The sequence below is a fragment of the Zalophus californianus genome, chromosome 10, assembly GCF_009762305.2.
Source record: "Zalophus californianus isolate mZalCal1 chromosome 10, mZalCal1.pri.v2, whole genome shotgun sequence".
Classification (NCBI taxonomy): Eukaryota; Metazoa; Chordata; class Mammalia; order Carnivora; family Otariidae; genus Zalophus; species Zalophus californianus.
Genome location: NC_045604.1, coordinates 98,812,538 through 98,834,116, shown reverse-complemented (window position 1 = coordinate 98,834,116; position 21,579 = coordinate 98,812,538). Strand labels below are relative to the sequence as shown.

At 46.5% G+C, this 21,579-nt stretch overlaps 1 protein-coding gene and 1 pseudogene across 3 annotated transcripts in view; both read right to left on the bottom strand.

Moving 5' to 3' along the window:
• Window positions 1-9,719: 9,719 nt before the first annotated feature.
• TMEM248 (transmembrane protein 248) overlaps window positions 9,720-21,579 on the bottom strand; it is a 42,162-nt gene continuing 30,302 nt past the window's right edge. For both annotated transcript variants that reach the window (XM_027611823.2, XM_027611824.2), the window contains exons 3-7: window positions 17,212-17,497; window positions 15,579-15,729; window positions 14,932-15,115; window positions 13,035-13,178; window positions 9,720-12,460 (exon numbers count right to left, since the gene is read on the bottom strand). In XM_027611823.2, the coding sequence (XP_027467624.1) occupies window positions 12,440-12,460; window positions 13,035-13,178; window positions 14,932-15,115; window positions 15,579-15,729; window positions 17,212-17,497 (786 nt within the window). In that variant the 3' untranslated portion in view covers window positions 9,720-12,439. The remainder of the gene's footprint in view (window positions 12,461-13,034; window positions 13,179-14,931; window positions 15,116-15,578; window positions 15,730-17,211; window positions 17,498-21,579) is intronic.
• Window positions 18,180-20,935, bottom strand: LOC113932527 (annotated as a pseudogene). The gene has a single exon (XR_003523097.2). The product of XR_003523097.2 is annotated as a non-histone chromosomal protein HMG-14-like (transcript).

Here is a 21,579-nt window from a genome sequence, read left to right as displayed (position 1 = left end):
TATATTTATTTCTCTGGGATAAATGCCCAAAAGTACAATTTCTGGGTTGTGTGGTAGTTGTATGCTTAGCTTCATAAAAAATTCTGGTTTTCCAGAGTGGGTGTACAAGTGTACATTCCCACCTGCAATATATGAGTAATTCAGTTTCTCTTTGCTCTTTATTCATTCATTCATTCACAATTCAGATAGGTGTGTAATGATATCTTGTCGCGGTTTTAATTTGCATCTCCCAAATGGCTAAAGATGTTAACCATCTTTCTATTCTGCTTATTTGAAATCTCTTCAGAGAAATGTCTGTTTATATCTTCTGCTCATTTTCTAACTGAATTGCTGTTGAGTTTTGAAAGTTCTTACATATTCTCAGTCGTAGTTCTTTGTTGGGTATGTGGTTTGCAAATATTTTCTCCAAATCTGTAGCTTGTCTTTGCATCCTTTTAATAGTGTCTTTGATGCACTGAGAGTTTTACATTATGATGAGGTTTGATTTGTCCATTTTCTCTTTTACAGATTATGTTTGTGGGGTCATGTCTAAGGATTTTGAGTTAATTTTTGCATGACATGTGGGACTTAGGCCAAGGTTCATTTTTTTTTCTATGAAAGTCCAGTTGTTCCAGCACCGTTTGTTGAAAGGCCTATCCTTCCTTCACTGAATTGTTTCTTGCACCTTTGTAAAAAAAAAAAAAAATCCAATGGGCAGACGTGTGGGTCTATTTCTGGGCTCTCTCTTCTGCTTCTGTCCTCTCACCAGGACTTATGCTGTTTCCGTAGTTATCTAGTAAACCTTAATGTTGGGCACAGTGATTCTACGCCTTTTATTCCACCTTAAGATTTTTTATGGCTGCCTCCGTGGCACTTGGTTGAGCATCTGACTCTTGGGTTCAGTTCCAGTCAAGATCTCAGGGTCCTGAGATCATGTCCCACCTCCGGCTCCATACTCGGAGGGAGGGAGTCTGCTTGAGATTCTCCCTCTCCCTTTGCCTCTGCCCCTCCCCTCACTAACACATGCACACCCGCTCTCTCTCTAAAATAAATAAATCTCTTTTAAAAAGAATATTCTAGAGCCTATGCCTTTTCTAATAAATTTTAAAATAAGCCTATGTCTACCAAACAAGTCCTTGTTGGCATTTTGACAGAGATTGTATTAAATCTTTAAATCAATTTGGCAACCATTGACATCTCTACTATGAGTCTTTCGGTCATGAGCACGGTATGCCTCTCCATCTATTTGGCTTTGGTTTCTTTCATCAGCTCTATATGTGCTTTTTTAGATTCATACCTGAGTATACTTAAGTGGTTGTAAATGCTACTGTATTTTTCATTTTGGTTTCCATTTTTTGTTGAACACCACTTTTTTTAAAGCTTTTACTTATGTATATGAGAGGGAGAATGAGCAGGGGAAGGGGCAGAGGGAGAAGCAGGCTCCCCACTGACCAGGACCTTCAGATCATGACCTGAGCCAAAGGCAGATGCTTAACCGACTGAGCCACCCAGGCGCCCCGAACACCAGACATTTTACGTAGCATATTATAGCAACTGTGGATTCTGATTTTTTCCTCTCAAGTTGGTTGTTACTGTTTTATTTTTAGTAAGTTGCCTCGACTCAATCTTTGGAATCCGCCTCCCCAGTGGTACACACTCATAATTCTCTCTACTCAGCTTTGTAATTTATATTTTCATTTTTTGTAGAATAAAATCTGCTTAGAAATTGTCCCGGAGTCTGCTTAGTAGAGGGGTCACGTAATGACTGGTTAGAGATTCTGCTCAAACACCTGAACCAGTTGGGCTCTCCCCCTTTGCCAAGTGGGGGAGCCTATTCAAAATGTGGTCTATTTTCGGGGCGCCTGGGTGGCTCAGTTGGTTAAGCGTCTGCCTTCGACTCAGGTCATGATCCCGGGGTCCTGGGATCGAGCCCTGCATCGGGCTCCCCGCTCAGTGGGGAGCCTGCTTCTCCCTCTCTCTCTCTGCCTGCCTCTCTGCTTACTTGTGCTCTCTGTCAAATAAATAAATAAAATCTTTTAAAAAAAAAATATGTGATCTATTTTCAAGTCTCTCCCAGCTTTTACTTTCCACCACAGAGCTTGAGCCTTCTTGGGTCTCCCCTGTGCATGCACACAACCTCCCATTCAACCTGGGATGTGTGGAAAGCTTGATCAGCCCTCTCTGGTTCTCTGTTTTCTGGGATTTCCCTGGTACATTTCTATACAGCCCACTGGTCGGCCACCTGCAAGTGGGTCTGCAACCTCAGGCTACCAAAGCTGTGGGCTTTCAACTATCATTTCCTACTGAGTTTGTTACTTTTACTGACAATGCCATTGAGCATGGGTTTTTCTCCCTCCCCTCCAAAGCAAGTATAACAATGAAACTGCTAGTTTTCAAAGATACCTTCAGCCTGGTAGCTTTATAAGCTGGGGATGGAGGAGGAAATGGAAACAGCTCCAGGCCAGACTCCCACTGCTCTTTCCAAAAGTTCAGTTTTTCCATAAATAGATGCTCCTCAGCTTTTTGTCTACTTGCTACTTTGGTCAACTTCCAGAGCCCTGAAATGGTTGGTTTTGCCAATTTTGTCCTGTTTTGTAGTTGCCTAACACTTTGCCAGAGATACCCATTCCTGAACCTTTCAGCCCTGGACATACCTTGGGATCCAGCTGGGATCCAGACTCCAGCCTCCCAGCTCCAGCGAGTGAATCAGCCTTCTTTAAGGGAAGCGCTCCACTCAAATGCCCATCTCCCTCTGCCGGTGAGGTAAGGCCCAGGATTTTTCAGGTTTGCTACTGAGAGGTCCCAACACAGTCTAGGGCAGTACTCTCCAGAGTGGGGTACACACAACTCAGACGAAGGGTTGGAACCAGTCAATTCATAAGGGTGTAAAAACAGTATAAAAATTAGACTGAAATGAGCCTCCACCCAGATTAAGTATACAAGTTGACATCATCACCCTCCCTGGGGCTGTCCGTTGGATGGACACGTGTCACGTGTGGGGTGCACACTCCTGCAGGCTGCCTTGAGGGAAGGGCCCTCACACTTGACCCACTTTCAGCTGATCAAGAAGTACTGCAGTGTATATGGACACTATTAAGGGCAGTCATGACTTTCGTCAACTGGTTTAAAAGTAACACCCACAACATGGACAAATGGGTTAAAAAACACTCCTTCAAATAAATCACTGATTGAAAATAATACTTAAGTACAAGCAAATGACAGATGATGGCGGAGTGAACTCCTTCTACTACTGGGAGGGCTTCTGAAGTTCCTTTAGGAGCTCAATACAATGATGCCTTCATTAGATCTGACAAGAAGTCATCCAGAAAATAATGCCCAATTAATAAGCACAATTTGAAAGAGAGATTAACAAATTCTGAGCGATGAATCTCACCCTAAACCACTTATGTGGCTTGGGGTATTAGCTAATGGACACCATGATGTCATCACACTGTCAAGGCATTTTAAACTGCCGGATTCCGTGTTTCTCTTTTTATGTGTATTAGCTACATGAGTCATGCATGTACTTAATATTCTAAGCAAATTCATATCCAGTGTGGGTAGTAAAATTCATTACCACTAGAGGTGAGAGAGAAAGTCCCACTGGCCTCTGGGACGCTCTTGCGCTGGGATCCCATGTTAGTACGCATGCCATTGTACCAGCTGGGGACTCTGCCACGGGGGTGCTCTCGGCCCCTGTCAGGTGTCATGTGCTTTGGGGCGGAACTTGCAGGACGAGAACTCCATACATAACCAGCAGACGGTGCCCTGCAGCCCACTATCGCTCCTCTACCCCAATCCAGACACCCTGCTTTATCAGTAGGGACTCAGGACTCCAGATGGGCCACCTCCTAGTCCTCCACATCTCCATCCAATCAGAGAAGTCACGAGAAATGTCATCTGTCACAGAGTGTCATCTGGACAAGGAGATCTGGACCTGGACTGTTACCCTTTAACATTTCCAGGGATCAAAGTAGTAAGGGTGTGACAAGGACAATAGGCAGGGCTTATGGGCTCAGCTCTGGTCCTGTCTCCACCAACTGACTCCCCCCCGCACCCCCCAAAAGCTGTCCTGCACAATCGCCATATTCCCTGCAGGGACAGGGTATAAGGTAAGCAGGCTGACTCCAGGTCTCCACCATTACAGCGAACATTTATCATCTTCAGGTTCCACATATTTCAATTCACTGAATCCTCTCTGGAACCCTAGAAAATAAATACTATTGTTTTGTTTTTTTTTTAAAGATTTTATTTATTTATTTGAGAGAGAGAATGAGAGATAGCACGAAAGGGAAGAGGGTCAGAGAGAGAGAAGCAGACTCCCCGCTGAGCAGGGAGCCCGACGTGGGACTCGATCCCAGGACTCCAGGATCATGACCCGAGCCGAAGGCAGTCGCTTAACCAACTGAGCCACCCAGGCGCCCCAATAAATACTATTGTTAATCATTATTTTTACAGATGAGGAAATGGAGGCAGAGTACAAATGAGATTTGCCCAAGGCTACCCAAGAGTAAGGTGGCAGTGCCAGAATTGGAACCCAGACAATCCTAATTAGGCAACAAATCCTAAACCCAACCTCCCACCTGTTATGTTCTCCTGCCTCCTTATAGGCTACTATCTGTCCATGACCTGGTCACTAGAACTGCTACCAGGGCGATATGCCCAATCAAATAAAGTATGCGTGGGGTGCCCGGGTGGCTCAGTTGTTAAGCGTCTGCCTCCAGCTCAGGTCATGATCCCTGGGTCCTGGGATGGGGCCCCACGTTGGGCTCCCTGCTCCGCGGGAAACCTGCTTCTCCCTCTCCCACTCCTCCTGCTTGTGTTCCTGCTCTCACCGTCTGTCAAATAAATAAAATCTTTAAAAAAATAATAATAAATAAATAAAGTATGCATGTGGCAGGCTCAGCGTTGGGGCTTAAGATACACAAAGATGTACTCTGGAGGGTCCCCATCTAAAAACCACACACAACCCCACACACGCCATCTTGGTTCATCCATTGGTTGCCAATACGTTCCAATTCTGGGCAGACCACCTCAAAGATTTTCTTTGCTTTGCCTGCCTTGCTTAGATTTTTGACATCTTTTTTTCAGAGTCCAACCCAGGCCAAACTTTCTAACATCATTACCACTAAGAGTTGCATATCCCACATTCTCCAGGCATTGTGCAGTTCTAGCCAAATTCTTGGTTTTCCACTGTGTATTTCTGACATGTTTCCTGTTCATACTACTTCCACCCCACGAATCATCCAACTCCCTCCCCCACAGTCCAATGTACAGCATGTTTCTGTTGCAACAGCAACTTTATGGGCAAATTTCTTTTTGTTGTCGTTTTTAAAGATTTTATTTGAGAGAGAGAGAAAGAGCACAAGTCGGGGGGGTGAGGAGGGGCAGAGGGAGAGAGAGACAAGCAGACTCCTTGCTGAACAGGGAGCCCAACTCAGGACTCAATCCCAGGACCCCGAGATCATGACCTTGAGCCCAAGGCAACTGCTTAACCAACTGAGCCACCCAAACGCCTCTATGGGCTCATTTCTTACACCTTAGAGCTACAGGCTTGTTTTTCTATCTGGATATAGCAAAAATGTACATTACATCAATGTGGGTTAAGATCAGCTACTCCCGGGGCCCCTGGGTGGCTCAGTCGTTAGGCGTCTGCCTTCTGCTCAGGTCATGATCCCAGAGTCCTGGGATCGAGCCCCGCATCGGGCGCCCTGCTCAGCAGGAAGCCTGCTTTTCCCTCTGCCTGCCACTCTCCCTGCTTGTGTTCCCTCTCGCTGTCTAATAAATAAATTTTTTAAAAATCTTTAAAAAAAAAAAGAAAAGATCAGTTACTCCCTTTTCTTGCTCTCCTGATATTCTGTGCCCTGGGGGGGGATGTACGTGGGGGTGGGGACGCACACAGGAAGAGGGATGGGGACAGGAAGTACACCTGTCAAAAAGCCAAAAGCTGAGGCATCGGGGAGATTTCAGTCTGGGGCAGAATGCATGGGGTCAATATGCCAGGGCCCTGGTTGTCAACAGGGTGACACCACCCCTAGGGGACACCTTGTTTAGGGGATGTTTCTGGTTACCACAATAACAGGGGGCCTCTCCTCACATGCGGAGGCCAACCACAGGCCAGGGCAAAGACCTGTCCCACTTCACAAGCCTTCCGGTGTCTGGTCCATCCTTCATGTGGGGATGAGACATGCTTAGAATCCTTTGAGCCTGGAACCTAACTCTATTTTGCACAAATATTTTTTAGAAACACACTGTTCTAGGAATGCAACTAAACTGAGGGAAGAGTGTACTTTGTTTTGTTGGGAGATTGAGCAAAAATCCCACCTCCGGCAGCCCTGCCGCGGGAGTCGGGCGTCCCATCTGAAGTTTGCTTGTCCCTCTCCGAGCACAGACATCCACTTGCAGGCACAAGACCTAAGACCACTGTCGTCACTTCCAGGATAGTCATGCCCAGCCAGACCTTTACTTAATACGCACCCGAGTTCGTGACATGTTGCTTTCCTTTTATTTATATTCAATTAGTCTTCTATTTTTAAGTTACACGTTGATAAATGGTATGATTTCTCTTTTCAGGATAGTAAAATGTGTAAAAAGAAAACGTTAGGACTGATTAGGTTGAGCTCAAGGTGCTAGAGAAAGCCATGGGGTCCCTGCTGCCCTAAGTGTGACCTTGATTCCGCTCGTCAGTGTGCCCGCGGGCGGCCCCTGGGCAGAGCTGGGGCAGGAAAGCTGCCAGGCCGAGCCTGGAACGGGTGCCCTGGGCCAGAGGGAAAGGAAGGGGTCCCATGCCAGGTAGACTGCTGCAGCGTTCACATGTGTTGGCGCGGGGACCCCCATGCCAAGGGGGTGGATTACCCCGCCTGTACATGGATGAGGCATGTGGACCAGTCACACGGTCATGGACGTGGTGCAGGGGAGACAGCGGGATTTGGCTGAAGGACAGGGACAGAGGACGGGGAGAGTCAGGTGTCTTTGGGAAAGAAGTCGTCCAGATTCAGGAGGTGACAGAAGAGCCGGGCTGGAGATGAAGGAGCAGGAGAATGATGCCTGACAGAGAACCTCAGGGCACAAAGGTTTTCACTGGAAGTATCCTCCCTAGCCCCTTCTGTGTGCCTCTGTATTGTTTTTTTAAGATTTTATTCATTTATTTGAGAGAGAGAGAGAGAGAGAGAGCACGAGTAAGGGAGAGGCAGAGGGAGAGGGAGAAGCAGACTCCCCACTGAGCAGGGAGCCCGAGGCGGGGCTCAATCCCAGGACCCCGGGATCATGACCTGAGCTGAAGGCAGACGCTTAACGAACTGAGCCACCCAGGCGCCCCTGCCTTCATATTCTTTTAAATTGTTTTTTTTTCAGATTAATAGCTACTTCATCTTTAAAATGAAGGTGTGGTCAATGTGATTTCAAGATGTCAGGCTCCCAAGTTTGGGGACCCAGAGAGATTGGAGCTTTCTCAAAATAGCAACACGAATTCTTGCTCGCTAGAATCGTGGAGTTCAGACTCTGAAATATCTCTGCCATAAGGGCTCCCATATATTATCCAGGTTGGTGGTTTTGAAACGGCAGGCTGCCTTCCATTAGTTGGCTGTGTAATCAATTTAGTGGTCAAGCTCAGTTTTTAAATTAAATAGAAGGAACTAAAATTTAAAAATAATCGCTGTGGGTCATGATGTTCATTTCCACTACGTAACTTCCTTTCGGGCATCGAGTGAGCAGCAGCCCCGGCGCAGGCAGCCCCCGGAACTGACCCGCCAGCCTCACTCTTACACACCTCCCCCCCCAGCACTTGGTTATAATCAGCATTTACAGAGCGCCAGGCACTGGTCGAAGCCCTTGGTATGAACTTGCTGTATCCCCACCGCGCCCGTTAGTGTCGTCATCCGTATTTACAGATGAGGAAGCTGGTCACGGAGGGCTCAAGCCCCTCTGCCAGAGCTGTCCGGCATGTGGGGTTGGAGCCGGGCCTCATTCCTGCCACGCTGGACTTCCGGTCTGAGAACCCTCTTCCCAGAATGGACAGTGGTGCAGCACTCCCCGCATGGCCTCCGGCAGGCCAGCCCTGCGGGGCCTCTCTAGCAACAGCCCAGAGGAATCCTGTCCTGGGGGGGGGGGGGGGCGGGGGGACAGAAGTCCCCGCAGGCCGCCCCTCTCCACCCTGCAAGGAGCACCGGGGTCTCTTCCAAGGTGCCATCCGCGTGCGACTCCCCCGAAGTCTCACGGTCATCAGCCTCTAGCCTGGCAAGACTCTGTGTCTCATCACTATCTGCCATTAGATTATAAATACTTGTTTAAGAATGGTCTCGCCAACTAGAAGGAAGTGCCAAAATGACAAGTCTTGGGGCGCCTGGCTGGCTCAGTCGTTGAGCGTCTGCCTTCGGCTCGGGTCGTGATCCCAGGGTCCTGGGATCGAGCCCCGCCTCGGGCTCACTGCTCAGCGGGAAGTCCGCCTCTCCCTCCCCCGCTCCCCCTGCTGGTGATCCCTCTCTAGCTCTGTCTCTCTCCGTCAAATAAATAAATAAAATCTTTAAAAAAAAAAAAAAAAAGGAAAGGATTTTGTCCAGGTGCTGCTGTACCTCCAGCTCCTGGAACAGGGAGGTATTTGTTATCTGAAATATCTGTCACTGAGTGAGCAAGAGCTTGGAGGGAAGAGTCTGCATAAAACCAAAAGCAAAACGCGATCCCCTTTGCCCCTGGACATAGCACTACACTGGCCATCAGTTCTTACAATGGCTGGACCACTCTGGCTCACCCATAATCAACAACTAGCCCGGTAGGAGGAGTCTGGAGTCTTCAGAAGTGAAGAGGAAGGAAAATAGGCGCTCTCGAGGGAGAGGAAGTTTCTCTGAGCAAGCTCACAAAGACCTGGACCAGACTCCACCCTGTTCCCCAGGTCTGTGGGTTTTTCTGTGCTCTGTGCTTGTCTGGGATTCTGAGCAATTTCAGGCTCCATGTGCCCCCCGGGACATGAAATGGTTTCAAAGCACCATCGCTAACCTGACTTGAGGACTTGGCATATGTCAAATTTCACAGAGCGGACAGAAGGAAGATGTGAGCTCTCCTTGTCCAAGGACTCTCGTTCAGCTGTGCTGCGATGAAGAAGCAGAACACACGAATCTCCGAGGACAGGGAGGGAGCGGGGAGTGGTACAGTGTTGTGAGTGGAGTGTTCGAGCCCTGAGAGAGGGAGAAGGCCGGAAAGGTGAAGTAGGTAGAAACAGATGGGCCTGTGGCGGTGCCCTGTCCCACAGAGGAGACTTCACATCAGTGAACACGATCCGCCTTCACAAGAACTGCAGAGTACGCAGCGTCCTGGCAAAGGAAGCCCAGCACGTGTGGGAGCCCTGTAGCAGGAGAAGGCAGAGCAGGCTGGAAGGCTGCTTCTCGTAACTCAGGCCAAGTGCACGCCAGGGCTTGTGTAACTGAGAAGGGGGTCTTCAAAAGCCCATAGCTACGCAAATGCTCCCTAGTGGTCTGTATTCCTTACTTTATCTACTTCTGGGCAGGATTGGGGCCACGCCGGTGAGGACCTGTTGACCCAGTGCACTAAAAGAGGTTTTGTACTCACGGGGAGACGAGCCAGGTACTTGCTGAGGCCAGCTGAGTAGGAAACGCGGCCCACCCCACATCCTGAGGACGGGGGACACTTGGAGAGAACAGCTTGCAAAACACCCTCAATTACTTATCGCAGATGTTCTTCCCTTAGAAAACACCCCTCAGATGGCAGGAAATGGGAGACACGGCAAATAAATTCAGAGGTTTTATTCTGTAAAGCACATATGCACATATTTCAAACACGGAAAATTAATCTGGGAGTGAATGCCATAACAGATCAGCTACTGACCATCATGCAAGGTAAGTGAGATGGGTCCTCTGGCCCTCGTAACCCCACAGTGCCTGCAGGAGGGTTGAAAACCAGGATGCTGAATCCCTACAGACTGCCAAAGAAAATGCAACCGAAACGCAGGCTCCTAGTGACGAGAAAAACTTACAAATAGAATCAAAACTGATTCAAGTCATACAGTGAAAGGACAAAAGGAAAAAGGAAAGAGATCAATATGATCTGAAACAACCATTTAATAGTAAGTTGCTAACCTTTGATTGGACCTCCAGTCCAAGATGCCTGAGAACGCACCGGGGCTCCCGGGCGGGGTCACTCGGAATGGCACCTGGGCCCTGTGTGGGACGCTCTCCTGACCCTGAGGTCCCTCAGCAAGATGTGGCGGAGGACCGGGCCTCGTCTGCAAATGCCTGGGTATGAACAGGACTCTGGGCTTCCTGAGATTCCATGGGAGTCTCTTCAGTTCCTAGACCTCTTCACCCAGGTCCATGGCCTCTCCTCTTCCCCACTTTCCTTCAGACACCTGACTCTGGGTTTCCATAAGATCTTTGAGAAATTACCTGCTAGAGTGAATGCTGGATTTTAAAGTGTGTGTCCTGGCCTCAGGACAAGTCATACTGTCCAGGCATTTTTGGCACTTCCTTCCCTCATGTCTAACAGAGTCCTTCCTCCCCTGGCTACAGAGTCCAGCCATTTCCTGTAATTAAAACAAGGGTAATTAATATTAGCCACAAGCTGGACTGAACAAACCAGTGAAATTGACTTTCTTCACCTGTCTCCTTTTACGGTACTCTGCCAGTTCTAAATCTCTCCCTCTAACTCCACTTCACTGGGACATTATGAATTCAGTAGCAGCTTAACCTAAAGTCGGGTGGTCTTAATGATACTGATGTTTCTAAAGGCCAAGCCAAATGGCTCTTTCTCCATCTTGTCTAGTAAAAGTCTCAAAGTCTCTAAAGAGAAAACTAAATGAACAGGTTAGCCGTGCATCATGTAAGCAGCTCATAAAAAAAAAAAACTGGATAGACAAGTATGATTACTGTGCTTGAAATGTACCAAAAGGGGGAAAAAAGGGGGAGTATTAACATATTAAGTTACTACAGTGATTACTTTAACAATCTTCAGTAAGAGCCCACAATTGTTTTCCATTCAAGAATGCCTGGGATCACATGTTCTGGGCCAATTATTTCAGACTGCAGGACCGATTCTAATTTGGAACAGACTACAGACCTGGAGTTGAGGGAAAGAAGTACTGACGTCCAAGGTCTTAACTGCCCTTATGCTCTACAACATTGCTTGGGAGAACACAGAAGTCAGTCATGACAGTAAGTTATTAAGGCAAAGAGCTATTATGAAAAACAGTAAGAATACAGTAAGAAAGGACTAGAAAAGAAAACGCTTTTTTTTTTTTTTTTTTACAAGAAGATGGATTAGAAGGAAAAAGGGATAAAGGGCCGAGATCATCAAAATGCCACAGGAAAGAAAAATGCTTTTGGTTTTCCTCATACATGGCAGATCAGAGCTGCTTTCCTTCCAATTCCACAGGCACCATTTCATGTCACTGATCTACCAGTTGCCATTTTCCTTTTGAAGATATATTCACTGCACACAGACATATGCAAAAAGTAAAAGGAAGAAAGAAAATCCACTCCCTCTTCAAAGAAGACAAGAAACTCTTGCACAACTATTAGACTGAATCATCTTTCTTTTTCCATACTGCCATCTGCATTCCAGAAAACAGAACAGCTAATTTCTACTCTACTCTAGAGCCATTTACTTAATTTTTAAGCTCTTTTGAGTGAGGACGCTGCTTCAACTTTTATAATGGAGGGAAGGGACAAGAGAGGAGAAGACGACAGTGGAACATTCTGTGCCCACACTCAACTCACACAAGACGAGGTTCCTCACCATCCGTATGGAAAATGAAACTTAGATCTTTACCATGTAGGTGATTTTTCAACAGTTAACTTTTTACTCAAGATAAAAAGCACAAGTCTGTCCTAACTAGAGTAGTATTAAAACGTGACTATTTTACTTTTCTTTTCAAAGAAAAAAAAACAAACAAAACAAGAAACTAAGAAAGATAGGCATGTTTCCTTGCAAGCAAAACGGAGAAAAAGGGATTACTGTTGTTACCATGATTATTAAGCCACAGACACATAAAATCCACAAAATGGACTGGTGGCTTTGGAAATGCAGTATCACATCAAAGGTGCAGACTGTTTCAAACATTCTGTACATATCGGGCTGAAACAAGAACCAAAGCAAACCTCAACCCCACCAGCAATGAAATGCTCCCGTGACCTTGGTGAAGACAGCATGGTCTGCCCCGTGGCACTGAGATCACGATCCTCTCTGGCGCTGCGCAGGGTCGTCCCACCAAGTCCGCAGGTGAGGCTGAGGGTTCCGGCTGCACCCAGTGCGAAGCACGTGCATCATTGGACCAATTTCTGAATAGATCTTTATAAATATATACAAATCAGTTACAGGCACTTGAAATGTCTTTGGCTGGAATAACCCAACATTGCAAGATAATATATTCACAGAGTGTCCAGGCCCAGGCTGGGTTCAGCAGGCAATGATTATGGTTCTCTCAGTCTCTCTTAGAAAACGGGCAGTTGTGGGATTAGGCATCAGCCAAAGCCACCTAGAAGAGAAGAAGATGAGCAAACCCATCACACAGCAAAGCCCCGGTAACTCAGCCCCACCAGCAGCCTTATTGGGTTCCAGTCTCCAACCAAACACTAGGGAGCTACACGGCATGCATCTATCGAGCAGAGGAATTACTAAATCCCTAAGAAAAAAATCTCTTAGCAGGGAATGAATAGAAATCTTAAAAGTCTCCTGCAGGAAGCGGCCGATCCAGTGGAACGCCCATGCTGAGACAGAGTTATCGGATTTGAAACCATGATCAGGATTCTGAGATGATTTCTCAAGCTGACAGAAACTGAAGGAAGCAGCCCTTCAGGATCCGCTGCTCTCCCATGGGACTTTGAGAACAATTCCCACTCAGTACCTTTCACCAGCTAAGAAGTGGGTGTGTGGTTGAAAATCCAACACCACGATTTAGGCTGAGGGCAGACTACTTCTGATAAAAAGACAGGACCTAATTTCTCTGGAGAAAAGGAGCCACCCACGATAAAGGGAATAAGGACTAAGCAGGGCTTTCTGTCTACAGAGATCTCCAGCAAAGTACTGGGCCACACCCATCCACTGCTCACCTTCTCAGGACAGAAGTCAGGATTGCTCTGACGCAATTTGCTGGGTCTGCCTTTGATAACCGCATAGCAAAACATTGTTATCACCATCACGAAGAGGAAGTAACTGGTGTGCATGAGATGCAGATTTATTAATGAACGGTCATCCTGGATAAGGAGAATAAACCAGAAACATCTGCACTGAGTTACTAGAAGATTTTAATGCCAGGTTTCTGGAAACAGGGTTCATAACCTCTAGACTCGCCTCAACTTTAATTCTTAAACTGGAAGGAGACAGGTTTCTCTTTTTCTCTTCTAAACTTTTAAAACTAGATCTAAGTAAAGACAGTGTTCCTGGGGCCACCCACTCCTTCCTAAGGGAGCCCCCTGCCCTGGCTTCTTCACTCCCACACTGCCCAAGAGCACCCCGCCCCAAGGTCCCCCCCTTCCCCGGAAAGCCCCAGAGACCCAGAGGCTTTAACCCCTACCCTTCTCTTCCGTCCTCTCCCTCTGACAGCCCAAGCCTGGGTTCCCGATTCCTCATTACTCCCCCACCAAGAAGACCTCTCCCCATGGGCAGCTTCCTTGTGTTTCCCTCACTTTCCAAGCCCTTGATTCACTCCTCTCTGACCTCCCACATGTGGTCAGTCACCAGGTCTGCCAGGTGCTGCAGCCCGGCCACGCTTCCATTCCTTTTCCTTCACACACCTACACACACCAACACACACACACACCCTCTGCAGGACGGACGGAGACACACACACACACACACACACACACGGACGGACGGAGACACACACACACACACGGACGGAGACACACACACACACACGGACGGAGACACACACACACACACACACACACACACACACACGGACGGACGGAGACACACACACACACACGGACGGAGACACACACACACACGGACGGAGACACACACACACACACACACACACACACACACACACACACCACACACACACACCCCCCACACACACACACGGACGGAGACACACACACACACACACACACACACACACACACACACACACACACACACCACACACACACACACACCCCCCGCAGGCCATGACACATCATCCTTGGGCTCCATCCCATAAACGCACCATCAGGTGGGCAGACCAGTCTTCCTCACATACTGCTTTACAAAGACCCTACAGCCCAAAAAAAGTCTAGGAGGCACAAATGGCCTCTGGACCCTGGCCTCTGCCCAGCATCCAGCCTGATCTCTGTTGCTCACTCCCGCAGGCCCCAGCCTACCAACTGCTACAACTTGATACTAGAAAGAGAAAACAATCAGGCAAGAAGAAATCGACCTACCATATACTGACAGGAAGAAAAGTACGGACATTTACAAAAATCAGTGCAGTCTGTTAAAAATGGGTTCAAGTCTAAGCAGGAAGCCAAATGAGCCCATCATCCACTGGTCCAGATAACGGTGTCTTCCTCCTTATTAAGTAAAACCTACCCAGCCCTCAATATCTAGCCAAAGACTGATCTCCTCCGACTTACTTCTACCTTTCTAGAATTCCAAACTATTTACTGCTCATATTGACAATGACCAACTATTCCCTGAGTGGCCGTGTGAACGAGCAGACGGTACAAGCATCCCTTGTGACCCCTATGAGTCAGGCACAGGGCGGCTGCTCGACAAACATAACCACTGGTGACCAAAGCAGAAAAGGAAGAACGGATGCAGAGTTTCCTTAACTAACAGGGTGGCACATTCTTCCAAGCCTCCACTACTCCACCCAGTCTCCCGGCCCAGCTGGAAATCTAGAACGGCATGGGCTAAGCTAACGCAAGGAGGTAAAGAGGGCCTACATAACAGTTCCCAGATACTGGGAGACAGACAGACACACAGACACACAGACACACACACACGATTTTTCTCACTTACGTCCGGAACAATAACTGTAAGCTTAGGATTTAAAGCGTGATAGACTTTTCCAATGGCCCCCTTATAACACCAGAAAGGATTGTAATCTTGAGCATATTTTGTGTTGGCGTCTCTGGCAGTTGTGAAGATCTTGTACCAGAGCGTGGCGTTGCTGTACGTGTCAGGAACACAGTGTGGTGGCTGTCTGCAGGGGAAGAGAGGAAAAGAGATGCCTCTACTACCTGCTGAAGCACTCCCTCACTGATACTTATATGCCAAAGTTCTACCTTTACGAGTCCAAATTCAACTTAAATAATCCTTTTTTTTAAAGATTTTATTTATTTATTTGAGAGAGAGAGAATGAGAGATAGAGAGCATGAGAGGGAAGAGGGTCAGAGGGAGAAGCAGACTCCCTGCTGAGCAGGGAGCCCGATGTGGGGCTCGATCCCAGGACTCCAGGATCATGACCTGAGCCAAAGGCAGTCGCTTAACCAACTGAGCCACCCAGGTGCCCTCAACTTAAATAATCCTTTAGACAGGTCTGGCTGTGACAATTCTACACAGTAATTTACTGCAAGCATCCTGAGAAATCTGCTAAAGCACCCCAGTCACACTCATGGTAAATGGAGCTTCTGACGCGCATCCACCGGGGTCAGGAAAACACTTACACAGTGACGGGGAACACACCAGGGTTGGCTGTGAGGGTCATGCAGGTGGTGAACACCACCTGCTCACAGTGACCATGAAGGGCACAGTCGTCTGAACTCCAAGCTGTAGGCAGGGTAAAGGTAATATTGATCTCCTCGTGGGCTTCCCTGCCTATGAAAGAGAAATGGGGGGGGGCGGGGGGAGGGAGAGGCGTTGGTAAATAAAGGTAAGAACTCATATATTTATTATGCTCTGGGATGTCAATGAATCCCGGACTCAAACCCACCCAGGAATCCCCTATCAGCTCATAGAAGCAAGACATCTGCCTTTGTGGGATTTGAGGACCAAGAGCTCTGAGCCGGACGCTGAGGCCTGCTCACCTGGGAGAGCCACAGTGTGGCAAACGGCAAGGGGCCACTGTTAGCCAGGGCCTGGAGATGGTCAGGCATCAAGGGCCCCCCCCCAGTGCCCAAGGCGGAAAGCGGGGGGCTGGGTGAGTTATTATCACCACCGTTTTAGCACCTGCGCGGCACTCATGCCATTTCCAAATTGCTTTTATACGTATCCTTTCACATAAAACATACCGGTATCCCACAAACACGACCAAAGAAGCGATACTGTTCCCCTTTCACATATGAGCAGACTGAAGATCAGGGGGTCTAACAGACTTCAGGAAGGTCAGGGAACTGGTAAGGGATAAAAAAGCTTAAAATGAAAACCAAGGTGTTCTAATAACAGCAGGAGAAGGTCCACCTGCTGCCCAGAAGTCACCCCTGCCTCATTCCCGTGGGAATAGCTCTCACCCATAAAAGCCAGCAGGAGGCTGCCAGGCACTCCCAAGTTCCTCTAAGGACTCAGAGGCTCTTGGTAACAAAGAACCAAAGACTATTCTTCTAAGGTCTAGGCCACCGTAGGAAGCCTTTCCTAATTATTCCAGCTTCTGCTACTTTCTCAACATTCTCCTGAATCACTTACAGTCTGTCCTGGTCAGAGGGTACTATAGGTCAAAGGGCAGTGCTCAATGTTCTATAGATGTTATTACTTTTTTTAAAGACTTATTTATTTGAGGGAGGGGGAGAGAGCACAAGCGGGGGGCGGGGGCAGAGGGAGAAGCAGGCTCCCCGCTGCGAGGGGTGCTGGCACTTAATACAGCATTCCCTTTGTGCCAGGAACTATTGTTAAGTGTTTGATAAATATTAGTTCATGTTACCCTTGTCTCTGCCATAATCCTAAAATTCCAATTGACAAGACCAGATCTTAGGCTTTTTCTACTTCTTCTCGGCAGCTAGCACAGTGCTAACGTGGGCATTTGAAAATCTGCAGACTAGTAACAATATCTGTAGTATGTACTGAAAACTCTAAGATGAAAAACCTGAATAACAATTTTGCGCTTGTAAATATTAAAACCAGAGTGGGCCTCAAAGTTTCTTCTCAAGTCACTTTTATTGAGAGCCTACTATTTACCCAGCACTTTAAGTGAAGATGTAGCAGACACAGTTCCTTCTTGGCTTTACTTAGTTCAAACTCAAGAGAAGGGGAGACATGTAAAAATAAAAATAATCTGATGAGGAAAAACCAAATACTACTAATACTCTGTCTTGGAAGAGTTGCTGCCTAAGAAAATCTGAACGGAAAATGGCTACACTCACATACCTGAAAGTCCAATCTGATGCCCTAAAATGGTGGAGTACAGATGGGTGACATTGCGAGAGTACCCTCCAAAGGGTTTCAGCGGGTCCAGGGTTAGGGTGATCGCGACGGAGATGTTCACTGGGCCCGAGTCCTCCAGGGCCTGTGGGGACTGGGTGGACGCTCTGGCCTGCCCACTGGTCACCGTGCTCTCCGGAGCTGTGGTGTCATTTGTGAGGTGCTTCAGTGTTTCGTTCTCTGATACACACAAGTCCAAATCGTTAAACCGCAGCAGAAACGTATTCCAATCCTGCGGTGATAGGGAACAGAGGGAAGGAAGTATGAGCGGTCTGGAAGTGCGGCCTGTCACGGCACTCCACAGCCGTGACCGCCGGGGGGGCCGCGGGGCCACAGAGCTCGGCGCTGGCAGTGACAGTGATGACCCAGCCAGCAGCCCCTCGCACTGACATCCTAGTGCTGGCTTTCCAAGCAACCCAAAATGTGAACTCTTCATCGGCACGAGGTATTAAACCAGCTGATTAAACCAACTTATTCAAGAAAATGTGTAAAAAAAAAAAATAGCATATTATGCCTGTAGAAAGTGATCTAGCTTCAGAAGCAAACTTGAAAAGAAAGCTCGAATGAAAGTAATAAAACATTAAAAGCATTAATCCAAACTCACTTAGCAGTTATGATTAGTTATTATTTTTTAAGACTTTATTTTTAGGGCTCCTGGGTGGCTCAGTTGGTTAAGCGACTGCCTTCGGCTCAGGTCATGATCCTGGAGTCCCGGGATCGAGTCCCGCATCAGGCTCCCTGCTCGGCGGGGAGTCTGCTTCTCCCTCTGACCCTCCCTCCTCTCGTGTGCTCTCTCTCTCTCTCAAATAAATAAATAAAATCTTTAAAAAAAAAAAAAAAAGACTTTATTTTTAAGTAATCTTTACACCCCACGTGGGGTTCAAACTCACGATCCCGAGATCGAGTCACCCGCTCCACCGACTAAACCAGCCAGGTGCCCCATGATTAGTTGTTTGTTTGTTTTCTTAATTGAGTTTTTATTGGTTATTTTGAGGAGCAGTACAGACATTTCAATTTGTACACAATTCTTAACGTACATACCGAAAATCTAAAAAAAAACCATGTAGTTGTGATTCTTTTCGAAAAGTTATTCCAGTGACCTTCCAGCTTAAAATCTGGAGGCAAATTTTCCTTAACAGTATATCAAGTACCAAGATCTTCAAATGCTGATACACTGTTACATTGTTAAATCCCATTAATTCACAATTTAATATCATATACACTACATACTCAAATTCTCAATCTTGCACAGCACATTAACAGAGTTACTAGGAAACCCGGACTACGACGACCAAGATGTTACAGAGTGCACAAGAACTCGGACCGGGAGAGCCAAGATCTAGGAGTGGTTTTCTTTAGGAAACAATTCTACCAAAAACAACGTGGGAATAGAAGTAATTTAAAATATTCAAGACACAGCAAATGCACGACCGACTCCAAATTGCCATTTAGTATGCTTGGTATTATAGGATATAAAAACTACCCCAGCTATGGAATGTTGAGCTGACACCCAAGACAATCAAAGCCTCCCACATTCAATATCCCACTATTTCCTGGCTGTACCAAAAAATAAACAACCAGCAAATGATTTCACCTCTTAAAAAAAGCATTTACACTTGAAAAATGGGATGAGGTGGCATTCCCTCCTTCTTAAAAACATTTCTAGAGCTACTAAAAAACTTGCATTTACAAAATAGTCGATAAAAATATTCCTCTGGATTGTACAAGAAGGGCGACAGGGACCACTGATAAGACATGGTTTATGGTATTAATCAGACTTGGCTTCTTTCTCTCCTGCTTCATCTCCTCATTTTTAGTTTCTCCATTTTCTGCAGGTAAGTCTTCTTTCTTTTCGTGGTTAGCGACTTCAGCCTGTTTTCCCTTTGCTCCCCTTTTCCCCTTTGTTTGCACTTTTTTGTCTGAAGATTTATCCTTTCCTGCTGCCTTGTTTGGCTTTGTTTCCACTTCTGCAGGAGCACGTTTAGCTGACAACCTCGCCGACCTCCTCTCGGGCTCCTTATTTGCCGCCCCCTCGGCAGAGCTGACCTTCCTCTTGGGCATCGAACGGGCGGGGCAGGCGCGGGCCGCGCCCATGGGCCGCGGCACGCGGAGGGCCTCCGCGAAGCTGGGCTGCCCGGTCGCCCGGAGCTGCTGCGACCCGCCCTGTTTGTTTTGTTTTCTTAAATAAGGCTGCCTTGGGGCTCCTGGCTGGCTCAGTCAGGAAAGCATGGGACTCTTGATCTCAGCAGGGGTTGTGAGTTCGAGCCCCACCTTGGGTGCAGAGATTACGTAAATAAATAAAAGCAAAAAAATAAATACATAAGGCTGCCTTAAAATAACTCCTCAAAAGGTCAATTCTATACACCTTGCTTTCTCTCTGTAGAATGCAAAACCGCAGTCAATACCAATATTCACGCGGTCCATTTTCCCCCTTGTCATGGACTTTGAAACATGGCCACCTTAAAACAGGAACAATTTCAAAAAGGAGGAAAAAAGATGTCTTCAGGCATCTCTTAATATCTGTTTGATGGTTTAAATCATAAGCAATTTTAAAAATACATACAGATGATTATGTCATGATTAAACTGAAACCAACATAGTAAAGTACCCACCTGGTTCTATTTTAATTTAATTTTCACAGAAAAGCAAAGATGAACTCAGGCTGAAATGGCAACAACGAACTAGCCTAGGCTGTCACATATAACCTCTTTCTCCAGGCAACGTGAGTCTACAAAAAGTTGCCAAATGTGAAGACAAACCAGGTTACACTTCCAATTACTCTAACACTATAGCCTGGACTAAAAATGCCACTTGATACCCGTGACCCTCCTTCAGGGAGGCAGAGCTGAGACTTACTCTCTTGTCCCCTCATCAGGCTACCTCTTGAAAAAACCCTTTCCTTGCTGCATTACAAAAAAAAAGGAAGGAAGAAAGAAAAGAAAAAAAAGCCATCTGAGCAATCCTCAAGCAGTCGAGCGGGTCTACCTTTAGAGCATCAAGTCTATCAGTACATGGCATTTATTAAGACTGCAACTGGAACTGAAGCCCAGAGCAACCTTATGGACTCTCTACATTCCACAGTTGAAGGCAGAAGCAGGATTAAGTTTTTTGATTCATAGCCCCAAACTTTTCCCATATTCCTAAGGTCCTCATTTGAAAATAAAATCACTAAGTTAATCATAACCAAAGTTCTGCAGCAGCTTGGCACTGCTTTCCCGCAGACCTCGAGTCCATTCTGAACAGTCAGCCAAAGCCAATGTCAGGCCCCATTTCGATTATTAAGGACTAATTATCCAGGCTGCCTCTTAATCACTTGTGTTGGCCAAGTGTTCAACATGGCCTCGGGCTCTGAGGGAAAGCAATGCCAGGATGCTGCAGAGGCCTGATTGTGACTAGAATATTCATTTTCAGCCCTAATGTGGGTGCAGCCTATTTGCACAACCTTTAAAGATTCAGGCAGAGTCAGAACAGAGGGAGAACTGAGCCAGCCAGTCTGTTTCTTGGTTAGAAACTCTTTGAAAGGGTTTCAATGGCAGAAAACAGCTAAAACTTGTTACCTAAACTGTGTGAGAGAGTTCACTTGTGAAGGTGGCCCCTCCGGCCAAGGTATTCGAGGATCAGAGAACACGGAGCACGGAGCACAGAGCAAGCCATGATCCCCATTACCCCAGTAGAACCCTCCTCTCCTACACAAGGCAGGAACAGTGCGATCTCAATCCCCGGCCCATTCCCACTCCCACCAAGGCACACACTCAAGAAGAAAAAGGATAAGAGAAGGCACTCCAGGAATCAACTAAGGCAGGAACTCATTCATCCTAAAAGAAACCGTTTCCACGAGTAAATTTACCATATCATTAATTCAGCATAATTTCTAAAACGTAAAATACATTTATTAATAGGCACATTATCATTCAGCTCTATTAAATAAGAATTGTTAACTTTGTGTTGTTTTCTTTGTATATGCAAAAATACACCTTTATAAAATCTGTATTATGAATGTTCAAACTATTATTTGCCTAGATTTAGGTTTAAAGAACAATACCCTAATAATTTATTTAAATTGACCACAGTGTAAAATCTAGAAAGCAAATTTGTAGATAACTGAAGTTCTGCTTAATAAAAAAAGACAAATATATTTGGAAATAAGATCCAGCTTTCTATTTCTTTAGCGTCCCTTCTCAGGCAACGAAAAAGCTATCAGTACAGCTAAACAGAACTCCATATGACATATGGCTTCAAAATAACAAATGTTTAGTTTTTAAAAATAGCAATTAGCTAATTTAAGACTTTAATAATAAATTTAAATTATTTATG